The sequence below is a fragment of the Heterocephalus glaber genome, unplaced genomic scaffold (assembly GCF_053883595.1).
Source record: "Heterocephalus glaber isolate CG9 unplaced genomic scaffold, H.glaber_assembly_v1.0 deba00001504, whole genome shotgun sequence".
NCBI classification, from domain to species: domain Eukaryota; kingdom Metazoa; phylum Chordata; class Mammalia; order Rodentia; family Bathyergidae; genus Heterocephalus; species Heterocephalus glaber.
The window spans coordinates 27,533,686-27,547,182 of record NW_028258324.1 but is presented as its reverse complement, the minus strand read 5'-3'; the positions used below and the strand labels follow the sequence as shown (position 1 = coordinate 27,547,182).

Sequence of the window (13,497 nt, the reverse complement as noted above, 5' to 3'; positions counted from 1 at the left end):
TTTCATGTCACTATCTCACAGCCAATTGATGTCCATTGTTGGCTTTTCTAATATAGTTAATATTTTTTGTCTGAAAAAAATAATGTTAAATGTTCTGTTCTTTTCTCTGGAACATAGATTGTGAGGAATGAGCTCTTTGAGAAGCATTACAAAAATGGAATCAAGTTTCTGACTTCATTTCCAGATGGGACAACACAAATATTGTATCCTTTCTTTCAACAAGCTCTTTTTATTGGTTTTATTTGCTCAGAAAGAAAAAGAAAGAGAGATGAGAGTAAAAACAGAAAAATAGAGACAAATATTACCCCTAAAATTCTACCACTCAAAGAAAAACTGGGTATATTTTAAAATAAATCTTTCTTTTTTCTGCTTATAAGCATATACATAGTTCTTTAAAATCAATTCTTTAATCATTATATTTTATAACTGGCTTTTATATAATGCAACTAGAATAATAATGTTATGAATATATAAGCGCCAGTCCTATAGCCATACAGTATTTCATTGTATGGACATACTATAATTTATTTAACCTACTTTCTATTACTAAACAAAGGTGGTATCACAATTTTTGGTTTTATACACAGCAGCTAAGAAAACTTTGTTCATAGTCTGTTGTGTACTTATTGCTTATTTCCTTGAACAAAATGCCTAGAGATAAGAAATTTGGATGTTTTAATGTTTTGATAGATTTCCCTCCAAAATATGTACCAGTTTCCACATCCAATGAGCAGCATGTTATTTTTAATAGCAAAATTCAATATCCATTTAATGGACCACAAAGTCATTGATCATTTGGAATTCTGCCTGATAGCCAAGACAATTGATATTCCAACATAAAGGCCACATAATATCTCTAGAAATATTTTTTTAACCTGAAGAGGGATTTTTTATGAACTAAGAGCTTCCCTTTATAGAAAATAATCATTTATAATCATAGTTTCTTAAATGTTCAGTCAAACCTCAATAAGCCAGAAAAATGACTTTCATAACAAGAAGAAGCATAATCAAGTTTTACTTCCTGTGGCTCTGTGAGGAAAAATGTAGAGTTTGTTTTAATTAGATCAATAAATTTTAAACAACTTACTGAAATTTTATTATTAGTTATAATTTATGCCCTGACATTAATTCTTCTTAACTCTCTTGAAGGCTGTGGCTGAATTTCAAAATGATTCAGAGTCAATCTTTCATTTACTTTATCTCTGGACTTCTGATCACCCCAGATATGGATCCAGTAATAACAGTGAACTACCCTCAGAATATTTTTAATGCTACTGTAAATGCAGTGGCTTTCTTAATTTCATTTTCAGAATGTTCACTGCTACTGCATAGAAATAAAACTTATTTTTATATTGATTTTTATAGCCTACAATCCTGCTGAACTCATTTATCAGTTTAAATCATTTTGTTTTGTAGATTCTTTAAGCTGCTTTTTCATATACAAGAGCATTTCATCTGCAAACACAGTTTTGCTTCCCTTTCCAATCTGGATACCATTCATTTCCTTTTCTTTCACCAACTTTGCACGGACAGAACTTTCAGTACAATATTGAATAGAAGTAGTGAGAGCAGACATCTTTGTTCAGTGTTTGAGCTTAGGGGGAAAGCACTTATTATTCTAATATTAAGTATAGTTTTAGCTATGAGGTCTTGTAGATGCTATGGGGTCTTCTATGATTTCCCTTGGAAACTTGGGGGACATTTCTCTCTTTTGTAACCTTCGTTTTAGCACAGTGCACACTGGTTGGCTATTGTCCTCTGCTGTCCAACAATCTCCTTGCTTGGGAGGTTGGGTGGCTTAGCAAAGTTGTAGGATTCTTTTAGAGGGGTCTTATCATGCCTTGAGTCTTGGCTTATCTTGGAGGGCTAAGTCCAAAATATTGGCTGTTTTCTTAGTCCAGTTATTTTCCTTACCTTTGGTCCATAAGCCTTGGTTGTTGAACAGCCAGAAGGTCAGTTGTACCAGTCTTGATGTGAGAACAGCAGACTTTAACTATTATAATCTTATCTGAATACAGGGCACTTTGAACTATAAAACATGTCTAGAAAACAGCTACCTCTTTTATCTTGGTCAGCATTAGTTTAGGAGTCAGTGTTATATTTTATGTCTTGTAAATGATGGACTACCATCTTTTTTTTTCAATTTATTGGAGACAGGATCTAGCTATGTAGTCCAGGCTGGCCTCAAACTCATGGCAAAATTCCTACCTCAGCCTCCCAAGTGCTGGGATTATAGGCAGGTGCCTGCCTGGCTTGGCCTACCACCTTAACATACTGCTCAGGTTGTCTTTTAGAAGTCACACTTTCACAGAATGCTAGCAGACAATAGTAAAAAGTTTTACAAGGAAAATTTAAAATTAAGAGGGCTGGGGATTTAGCTCAGTGGTTCCAGCGCCTGCCTCGAGAGCACAAGGTCCCAAGTTCCAACCCCATTACCAAAAAAAAAAAAAAAAAAAATTAAAAATTAAGAGCAAACATAGCACTTTAGAATAACAATTACAATGACTAGAACTACTAGGTTCTTTCTATTATCTCTAAAAATACATTTAAATTCCTATTTTAGTATAAAATAACATCAATAACACGTTACCCTTATGTTTGAAAGCTGTTAAGATTTCTTACTATGAAAAGGTGTTGAGGGCCAGGGATTCAGCTCATTGGTTTCACCACCTGCTGCACAAGCACAAGGACCCGAGTTTGATCCCTGGTACCAAAAAAAAAAAAAAAAAGAAAAGAAAAGGTGTTGAAATATGTGAAATACTTTACGCTAATTGAGATAATCGTGGTTTTTTGCTCTTTATTCTATTAGTGTGGTAGACTACAAGGATTAATTTTCCAATATTAAACCAACATTGTATTCCTGGGATGAACCCCACCCACTTTATCATAGTCCGTAATCCTTTTTATATATTGCTTTTTTTTTGGTACACGTGGATCGAACTCAGGTCCTTGTGCTTGCACAGCAGGCAGCAAAACCACTGAGCTAAATCCCCGGCCCCTTGCTAGATTATTTTGGTATTACCTTACTGAGGATTTTTACATCTCATAAATATACGTTGAGTAACATGAAAATTAGAGTCCTTTTGTATTAACAGTAACCCCCATGTTCAGAATTCTTTATAATTTAAGTGAGCTCTCATGAATTAAATTTATTCTCAGAATAGTCAAGGACCATTAGAACAACTCACATGACCTTATCTGATCTAAGCTATCCATCTGGAAATCTAGCCATCATCCGAGTGCCCAACCAGAAGAACGGTTTCATTTGTATAGTCCAGGAAGATACATCCACTAACCCTGCCATCCTGGCAGTTCTGGATTCCTCCGGCAAAATTTCCTGCTACCATCCCAATGGAAATGTTTGGTAGGCTTCTAAGTTCCTTCTGTTGCCATTATTGGTTTTTTGGTTGGTCTTGTGGGCTTTTCATTTCTTTTCTTTTTTGGTTTTGTGATGCTGGGGATGGAACCCTGGACCTCTAAATGCTAGAGAATTGAGAGTTCAAGGCCAGACTGAGCTGTGTATCAAGTTCAAGGCCCAGACTACGTAGCAAGATCTTACCTCAAAAAAATCAAAGGAAAGAAGGGAGAGAGGGAAGGAAGAAGGGAAGAAGAGAGGAAGGAAGGAGTGAAGGAGGAAGGAAAGGAAAGAAGGAAGGAAGGAAAGGAAAGAAGGAAGAAAAGTAAGAAGGAAGAAAGGAAGGAGAGAGATCTGAATCCCATTTTGATCTACTAATATATATATACTGCATGGCTTTATATTTTTCATATAGCCTGACAAAGTAAAATTTGGGTTTTAAATTTAAATATAATTGCTTTCATAAATAAATATTCTATATTTTTAAATTATTTATAGATATGACAATCTCAGGAACCTCTGCCGATAATTGGTAAAGTTTGGGCACTGTCAGTACTTGAGAAAATTGAGACACAGTGAGCTATTTGGTTTTTTTTGTTTTTTTGTTTTTTTAAAAAAATTCATTAAGTTTATTAGTACATTTCGGGTGTACAATACAATGACATTCATCATTGGGAATTTGTACCTTTAAATGATATATTTTAGTTCTTATTTTTTCCCCATTCCCCTGCCCTCCCTTCAACCCCTTCACCCCTCCCTATTTACAAAGACTTTGTTTCCATTTTTTCCTTTTCTCATATTTATTGCTGTCCCTTCTTTCCTTTCCCCTGCTGCTACCCCTCACACTTTTCCTTCCCCTTTGGACCTTTTCTTCCTATTTCACATTATCTGTTATACATTTTGATCCTTATTTACACTCTTAGTTTCTCACACCAGAGAAACTATTTAGTATTTACACATGTGTGTCCTATTTATTTCACTTAAGAGTGTTGCCTCAATGTGTATCCATTTAGCTCTAAATGTCTCTAGTTTCTCATTCTTTCTGGCTGAGTAGTACTCCATTTATGAAAAAAAAACACATTTTCTTCATCCAGTCTCCAGTTGATGAGCAATTGGGCTGGTCCCAAGTTTTAGCTATTACAAACTGTGCCATTATAAACATGGGTGCACATATATTGCTGTGGTATGATTCTTTTACTTCTTTTGTGAAGAAAGCCACCAGGGGAATAGCTGGGTCACATTAGACCTGTAATTCTAGTTTTTTGAGGTATCTCCATGTTGATTTCCACAGTGGTTGCACCAGTCTACACTCCCACCAACAGTGGAGATGGGTTCCTTTTTCCCCACAGCCCTGCCATCTTTTGTTATTGGTTGATTTCTTGACAACAGCCATTCTTTCTGGAGTGATGTGGAATCTCAATGTTGTTTTCATTTGCATCTCTTACATGAGCAGTGATGTTGAACATTTTTTCTTATGTTTATTAATGTTTCTTCTTTATCTGAGAAATGTCTGTTCATTTCAGATGCCCAGTTTTGGACTGGGTCTTCAAATTTGGCAGGTTTGATTTTTTTTTAAGTTCTTTATATATTCTAGATAGGAGACCTGTGTCTGATAAAAAGTTTTTTCCCACATTGTGGGTGGTCTCTTCATGCTATTGGTGGTTTCTCTTGCTGTGTTGAAGCTTTTTAATAAGAAGAGATCTCACTTGTTGATTCTTTGTGCTAATTCACGTGCAACTGAAGTTTTGTTCATGAAATATTTTCCTACACCAATGTCTTCAAGAGTTCTATCTAACCTCTCTTCAAGCTTTTAATATTCTTCCAGTTTTAATATTTAGATCTTTGTTCCATTTTGATTTTACTTTCATGCACTGTGAGAGATATAGGTCTAGTTTTAATCTTTGGCAAGTTGAAACCCAATTTTTCCAGCACCATTGATTAAAGAGGCTATCTTTCCTCCAGCAAGGGCTTTTGGGTCCTATGTCAAAGATGGGGTGCCTGAGTTTGTCTAGAGTTGGTTCTGCATCTTTTAATCTGTTCCACTGGTCATCAGGTCTGTTTCTTTGCCAGTACCATGCTCTTTTTATCACAGTAGCTTTTTAGTATAGTTTCAAGTTGGGGATTGTGATAGCCCTTCCTTGCCTTTGTTGCTTTTGCTATTCTAGTTCTTGTTCCAAAATAATTTTTGGATTGTTTTCTCAAGGTCTGTGTAGTATGCTGCTGGAATTTCAATTGGGATGGCACTGAATCTATATAGCAGTTTTGGGAGTATGGCCGTTTTCACTATATTGGTTCTTCCTGCCCAAGAGCAAGGGATGTCTTTCCATTTTCTGATATCCTTTTCAATCTCTTTTTTCTGAGTGGTCTAGTTTTCAGAGTAAAGGTCTTTGATTTCTTTCATTAGGTTAATTCCTAAGTATTTCTTTCTTTTATTTTTTCTTTTTTTTTGGATGTCATTGTGAAGGGAATTGTTTCTTCAGTTCCTCTTTCAGTGATTCTGTTGTTTGTGTAGAGGAAAGCTATTGATTTTTGTGTGGTGACCTTGTATCCAGCTAGTCTACTAAATTTGTTTATTAAGTCTAGAATACTTTTGGTGGAGTTCTTGGGGTCTTTTATATAGAATATCAAGTCATCTGTAGATAATGACAATTTGAGTTCTTCATTTCCTATCTTTTTCCTTTTATTTCTTTCTCTTGTGTCATTGGTATGATTAATGTTTCCAAAACTATATTGAACAGGAGTGGTGATAGTGGCATCTTGTTTCGTTCATTATTTTAGTGTGAAGGATTTCAGTTTTTGACCATTTAGTATAGTATGTCAATGGAGTTTTTAATCTCCTGGAAATCTGTTTGCATCTGTTCTATAGATTCCATTTGTTTCTTGTTGTGGGATTCCATCATGTTCCTGAGTGCCTTTATTTTTTTATCTGTGTCTTCTCTAGAGTTATTAATCTTGTCTTTCACTGTGGACTCAATCTCTGTTATCTCAGAAATTATGTCTGATTTTATTTTTTCCAGATCTTCTTTTGTTGCCAGATGAGGGATTCCAGGTGGTTGAGTTTCAGATTGTTATCTCCTTGCCCTTGGGGTTGCCTTTGGTGATCTTGAAGTCTGGTTTTGAGACTTGTTTAGATGTCTTCTCACTTCAACTGCTGCAGTCTGCTGCACCTTTGTTTTGGTGACACTGCTCACCCAGTGGTCTTCAATTCTCAACAAGCCTCAGAGAGGCCTTCTCTATGCTTCTCACCACTGTGCCAATACCAGGGTTCAGAACAATGGCCTTCTGGATCTCTTCTCTGGGTTGTTTCCTCGGACTGGGGCTTGTGCACCTGTGCAGCTGCTTTTCAGGGAGGCCTTCAGCTGGGCTGTGCACACCGAAGTTGCTGGTGTCTGGGCGAGGCACTGGCTGGGGGCTTGCACTCATGCACTATTGCCTGGGTGGGCTCCTGGCTGGGGGGTGTGCTGCTGAGCCGCTGGTGTCTGGGTGGGCTTCTGGCTGCCATCTGCTGTAAGTCATTTCTGACACCCATCTTCCTGAAAGCTGCATGCTGCTGCATTCTAGTCTTTTCTTGCAAATTGACATCACTGCAGTAATGCAGTTTGAGTTTGAGTTTCTTTATCTTTCCCTTGGATGACAGTTTGTAGAGGTTTCAGTCCATAGTCTTCTGGCTTCATGGCATGGTGGCATAGGAAAAGGGCATTACAGAGAAGAAACAGTTCATGGCCAAGCCGGCAGGAGGAAGCAAAACAGCAAAGCAGCAAGCTGTAATGGCATTTCCCTTTTATCTCATCCAATGAGCTATTTGTTTTTAATCCAAAGCAGTAATCAATCCATTACCATCATGTATATTGGAAATTTTCCATTTACCTTTCAGGATTCAATAGTAATTTTATGTTACATTTTGTGGAGTGCTATAATCATTATCAGCCATATTAATTAGTTTCTAGAGTAGAGACCAGCTGGTTTAATGGAGCCACTGACTCACGAACTGAGCTGCTGGGCACTCTGACTTGCCCTTAATATTCCCATAGCCACTTCTCTCTGTCTTGTATAGCATGTCCATTTCTCTCCTGCTGGACTTGAGATCCTTGAAAGGATATCCTGAATCTTTGCCATTCTATAGCAGTCTGTCTATACATGGTTGGGACTCAAAGAGTGCTTATTAAATAAATAAGGGACAGATTTATCCAGATAATGTTAGCCAAATATTAGTTATTTTTACTACATTTCAAGATAAAAACAAATCTTCTTGTTTCCAAATCCAACAGGATAATCACCTCAGTTTTTCATTTATGCTTTTGCTTAGATTACTAATCTAAGTACTAAGTACACTAATCAGTACTGGGGAAGTGAGATATTAGTTATCTTCTCTCAGGCAATTCATAGTAGTTTTTTAAAAAATAATAATTTATTGTCAAATTAAGCCTACTTTCTAAGTATTCAGAACTCTCCTCAAGGTGGGGATGATGATCCCAGTTGGAATAAGGTAAGAGTATGGAAGGAGATGATGGGGTCGAATGACATGGTGATTAATGCCACCAGATCTTAAGAGTGTGTATGGCTAAATCTGTATGTAATGTGGTAAATATGGGCCGCTGGCAGTGCTGAGATTGGAGAGGCCTAGATGGTGATGTCCCACTGCCACTGTGGTACAGAGCTCTTTCCCAGGCCTCTTCTGCCACATCCAGCCCTCATGAGCCATCTCCATGGAGGACACCTGGATCACAGTCAGTGGGCACTGTTAGAAAGCAGCTTTCTCATACTGTGATCAATTTGGACTTCCCCAGCATTTATTTCCACTGATCTACATTGTGGCCTAGTGAAAATCTAACCAGTAGCCTCCCCTCTTTCAGGAATAGCTTCCTCTCCTGTATCCATCCCCTCTTTCCCAAATGAAACCACCCCTACTCCCTCTTTATCATCCCAGCCACTCTGTGGACCCACTTTGGTTTATCAGTATGGTGTCAAATTGGACCCAGTACTTCAAATTAGTATAGAACTCCATCCTAGTGTTAGTATGCCTAAGATCACCTAAGGTTTCCATCACTCATATACTATTGACTAGCATGAACTATTACTGCCTTTGGTTAGCAAATGACAGGGCCAATTCCAGCATTGAATTATAGTGTTACAGTTTATAATTTTTAATTTCCTTCCAGGGTCTACATCAACATCTTGGGAGGTCAATATTCAGATCAAGCTGGCAACAGAGTAAGAGCTTGGAATTGGTCAAGTTCCGTCACTTCTTCACCACTTGTTTCATTTAAACCTATCTTCTTAGCTTTGAACCATAATATTGGGATTCGCATCTTAGAGCAAGACAAGATTTCCATCACTTTTCTAGCAATGGGCCAACAGGCAACAATCAGTGTTGGATCCAAAGTGAAGGTAGGCGCATTATTAATATACTTTAAAGCATTTAAATTAGTAACATTAAAATAACTTTTGTTAATGTTTTTACTAATATATTATGCACATGCACAATCTACAGTCCACTAAGAATTTTGGAACTCAATGAAAAATGCAGTGAAAGTTTCATATCAAATCAAAGCAGGCTTACTGTTTCTTTTCTCCTGAAACTCCTTTTAGTTCAGACTTGGATCCAAATGCCACAGGAGTGTTTACTTTGTGACTGGATAGTGTTGCTTTGGAGGTTTTAAGATTTGTATTATGTTCACATTTTCCCTGCTTTCCCATATTTTCCCTGCTATGGCAGAAAAGCTCTGGGCCAGGCTAAGTGACATGGGTTTTAATCAGGTTCAAACCCACGCCTAAGCTGCCCCTCCTCGGAGACGTCTCCCAGAATTTGACATTTACCTAGTCAGCGACAACCATGTCAGTCTGAATTTTCCGCCAGTTTTCTCCAGTCCTTGTGCTTACTGAGTCAGGCTGCCTTTCTTCCTGGAGGGTGGGAGACACCCTTCTTCCCGCCTTCCTGACTCTGTGATCCCTAGTGCCTGGCTAAGGGCACAGCTCTGTACATTCAGTGACCGGCAATAATGCACAATGGCTAAGGACAGAGGCTTCAAGTTACAGTCTCTAGTTCCACACCTAAGCTCTGCCACTATCTCAGCTAAGGAAGTGAATTTGAACTAGTTTCTCATCCACAAAACAGGATAATAATTCCAACCTCACAATTGTTTCAAACATTCAATGAGAGCAAAGTACTAAATATGATACTTGACACTGAATACTCAGGAAACAGTAACTAGATATAGATTTAGAGACAGATATGTATTGAGATTTATGTGTTTCTATATACCTATATAACATATAGAGTGACTTTAAATAAGTTCCCTTCAACTCTGAGGACCTTTGTTTAATCCATTTTTAAGGAAGAAGTTCATGCAAACTTCAAGGGTGTCTTCAACTTCTAGAAATCTGTTTTTCTTTGTTTTTGTTTTGGTACCAGGGATCGAACTCAGGACCTTGTACTTGTAAGGCAGGTGGCGGCACCACTGAGCTAAATCCCCAGCCCTAAACCTGTATTTTTAAGTATATGGAAATATGACCTCAATATTCAGCTCAGGCAGAATAGCCCATGGACAGCAAACAAAAGGGAGATGGCAGATTCAGACAACACAAAGTGAGGGTCTACAATGTGCTAAGCACTGTTCTAGCTACTTTCAGTCAGTCTAGCTACTTTCATCAGCTGTTTTGGCTCCAGACAAGATTCAACCTTCTTTCTAGGTTAGAAATTTACAGTATAATCTCCTTTTGGTACATTACATCCATGGTAAATACATATATTTTCTCTTTCTCTCCCTCCCTGTTTCCCTTTTCCCCTCCCTCCTCACATTTAAAAAATTTTTTATTAGTATTCATCATCAAAGAGTCAAAAACGTATTACAGTGATACATACATATCCATGTTTATAGCAACACAGTTCATAAAAGCTAATTCTCAGAAGCAGCCTATATGTCTCTAAAAAGATGAATAGATGGGGCCAAGGACTTAGCTCAGTGGTTCCACCGCCTGCCTTGCAAGTGCAGGGTCCCAAGTTCGGTCCCCAGTACCGCCTCCCGAAAAAGATGAATGGAGGTGCCTCATTTCTATGAGCACCTGCACTCTGCTCTTGAGTGTGTCCTATATCTACCTCTAATAAATCCTTCTCATGTCTCTTTTACTGATGCATCCTGAAAATTCTTTTTCTGAGATAGGAGTCAGCAAACCTGCAAACTTATTTTAAAAGGGTGGGTTAAGTTCCTTATTTTAATCTCAGGGACCCTTAGACCTGGCCCAGTGACATTTATCCTGGTGACCACAAAGAGACCTAAAAAGAGACATGGAGACTGGAGAAATCTGGACTTTGGTTTGATCAGTCAGGATGAAGCTTTCAGTCCCTGGCTAGATGAGATTAATGTCCCTTCTCAGCCTGAAGCAGTTACTGAAGATGGACAGTCAGCCTGCTGTATCCCCTTAAGAATAAAGGACCCAGGGCTGGGGATTTAGCTCAGTGGTTCTGCTTGCCTCGCAAGAACAAGGTCTGAGTTCAATCCCTGGTACCAAAAAAAATCAACTTGGACAAAGAAAATGTGGTTTTTCTATAAAATGGAATACTACTCATCCATGAAGAATGAGAAATTAGAGACATTTATAGCTAAATGGATGCACATGGAGGAAATACTCTTAAGTAAAATAAATAGGAAACTGAAAGTGTAAATAAGAACCTAAAAGGTAAAATAGATAGTGTGAAATAGTAAGAAAAGGGGCAAAGGGGAAGGGGAAGTGGGAGGGGTAGGGGAAAGGAAAGAAGGGAATGGAATTAATATGAGAAAATGAAAAAATGGAAACAAAGTCTTTGTAAATAGGAGGGACAGAGGGGTTGAAGAGAGGGCAGGGGAATGGGGAAAAATAAGAACCAAGATATATCATGTAAAGGTGCAAATTCCCAATGATGAATGTCATTATATTGTATACCTAAAATGTACCAATAAAACTAAAAAAAAGAAGAAGAATGGACCCAAGTCTGGGGGTAGGGAGCAGAAAAGAGCTGCATTGGAGACAGCAAGTATATCTCCACTTTAGAAGCATATAGATGGCTTGCATGGTAACCTGGTAGACAGTGAGAATAGACATCCCAGATTGCCTGTCTTGAAGATAACCTTTAAATGAGCCCTATTCTGGCTTGTAATGTGCCTCCTTTCCCTGGGCACCTCACTCTGCTCTTGAGTGTGACATCTATCTAGCTCTAATAAATCCTTCTCATGTCTCTTTTTTAAAAAGATGGATAGGGCCAGGGATTTAGCTCAGTGGTTGCGACGCCTGCTGCGGAAGCGCAAGGACCCGAGTTCAATCCCTGGTACCAAAAAAAAAAAAAAAAAGATGGATAGGAAAAATTATGAGAAAAGAAAAAAATGGAAATGAAATCTATGTAAATAGGGAAGGGGGGTGTGAAGGGCACACAGGTAATGGGGAAAAAAATAAGAACCAAGATACATCATGTACAGGTGCAAGCACCCAATGATAAATGTAAATGTATTGTATACCTAAAATGCACCGAAAAAAGAATTTAAGCAAAAAAAAAAAAAAAAAAGATAGATAGGGCCAGGGATTTAGCTCAGTGGTTCTGCCTTGCAAGCGCAAGGACCTGAGTTCGATCTCCGGTACAAAAAAAAAAAGATGGATAATGAAAATGTGCTATTTATACATTGTAGAGAACTACTCCACAATAAAGAAGGATAAATTTGAGTCATTTGTAGGAGATGCACCTTGAGACAATAATGTTAAGTGAAATAAATCAGACACACAAGCTTAAATATTGCATAGTTTCACTTCTATGAGAAACCCAAAGTATAAATGATTTAAAGAGCAAACTAAAAGATAAACAATAGGACATAAAGAGATAGATCTTTTGCAAATGGACAGGGCACCACAAGATGGAAGGAGGGAAGAGGAAGGGGAAGTAAAAAGAATCCAGGTATGTTATGTACATATACTACCTCCCCACGTTGAGTCTGAGCTTCCTTGTCCTTTCTCTTTCCTGTAAAGCTACCCCACCCTGAGGAAGTCCCAGTCCTTTGGTACCTGAGTGGAGAGGACCTTCTGCTGATGGCCAGTTTAATAAAGATTCGACGGCTGTTTCATAAGCTAGAAGGATGCATGAATTTTCCCTCAAGCAAGATTTGGGAAAAATTAAAGCAGCCGTCCTACCTTTCTTCACTTTCTCTAAAACTAATTGCCCTCTGTCAGAATTCTGGTATAAAGGAAGATAAACTTACAACAATTATCAATATAGTAAATGAAAACATTTAAAAAGAATGATGATGCTTCCATTTGCTAAGGGTTGGTTTTTCTGTGTGTGTTGGTGGGGGGGATCAGAAGGCATTTTTTTGTGTTTTGTTTTTTGTGCTTTTTTGTTTTAGTGTTCCAAATGACAGGGAAAGACCAAGAAATCTGCTGCTTTATAAATTTAGAAGACATCCTGAATCATTACTGGCTTACCTTCTTGGTTGGAAAAAGCAAAGTGTTGGTGTCTGTTGGAGAACAGAGAGCAGAGAGGGACTAGTTGCTGACCAGTCCCCCGGAAGGGCTGGGCACGTAAAAGCCCCTGCTGACTTTCAGGAGAGTCAGAGTGAAGCAAGCTCAGGAAGCCACAGAGTCACTCACCACTGATGATCTTTGCCACCACAACACCCACATGAAGACTGGCAGGAAATCTTCTGGAAGTTGGCGCAGCATCCATCACCATAGTGCAGGAAATGCGAGAAACCACCACATGCCCAAATGCTCTCCTCCTCCTCCTCCTGCCAAGGAGGAACAAGGGCTCCTCCTCCTCACCTACTTTGCAGACTTCCGACATGTACCTCTCACTGGGGAATCACATGAGAAGCATCTGGCAAAGTTGCAGAAAATTATGTATTTCCCCATTTCCTGTGTTATGGAAGGGAGGAGGGATATTGCTGAATCCACTCAATCAGGTTGATCTAGAACAGAGAGCAGAGCTGAGATTTGGGGGGAGGGTGCTAAAGACACAGAGGTGTACCTGAGCCCTGCAGCTCCTAAACTTCCTGGGACTTAGTTCTCTGTTCTTTGAGAGAGGAAAGGATGCAGTTTCAGGGGACACGCCTAAATTCCAAGCTTGGCACTAATATGTAACCACAGGGATTAAACCTGCCCACCATTCATAAAAATACTAAATA

At 38.5% G+C, this 13,497-nt stretch overlaps 1 protein-coding gene across 4 annotated transcripts in view; it reads left to right on the top strand.

Annotated features, from left to right (window-relative positions):
• The window catches only part of Erich6 (glutamate rich 6), a 40,780-nt gene extending 28,164 nt beyond the window's left edge, over positions 1 to 12,616 (top strand). For all 4 annotated transcript variants that reach the window (XM_021253138.2, XM_021253123.2, XM_021253128.2 and 1 more), the window contains 4 exons: positions 118 to 203; positions 3,209 to 3,364; positions 8,515 to 8,743; positions 12,347 to 12,616. In XM_021253138.2, coding sequence (XP_021108797.1) covers positions 118 to 203; positions 3,209 to 3,364; positions 8,515 to 8,743; positions 12,347 to 12,610 — 735 coding nt within the window. In that variant the 3' untranslated portion in view covers positions 12,611 to 12,616. The remainder of the gene's footprint in view (positions 1 to 117; positions 204 to 3,208; positions 3,365 to 8,514; positions 8,744 to 12,346) is intronic.
• Positions 12,617 to 13,497: the final 881 nt, after the last annotated feature.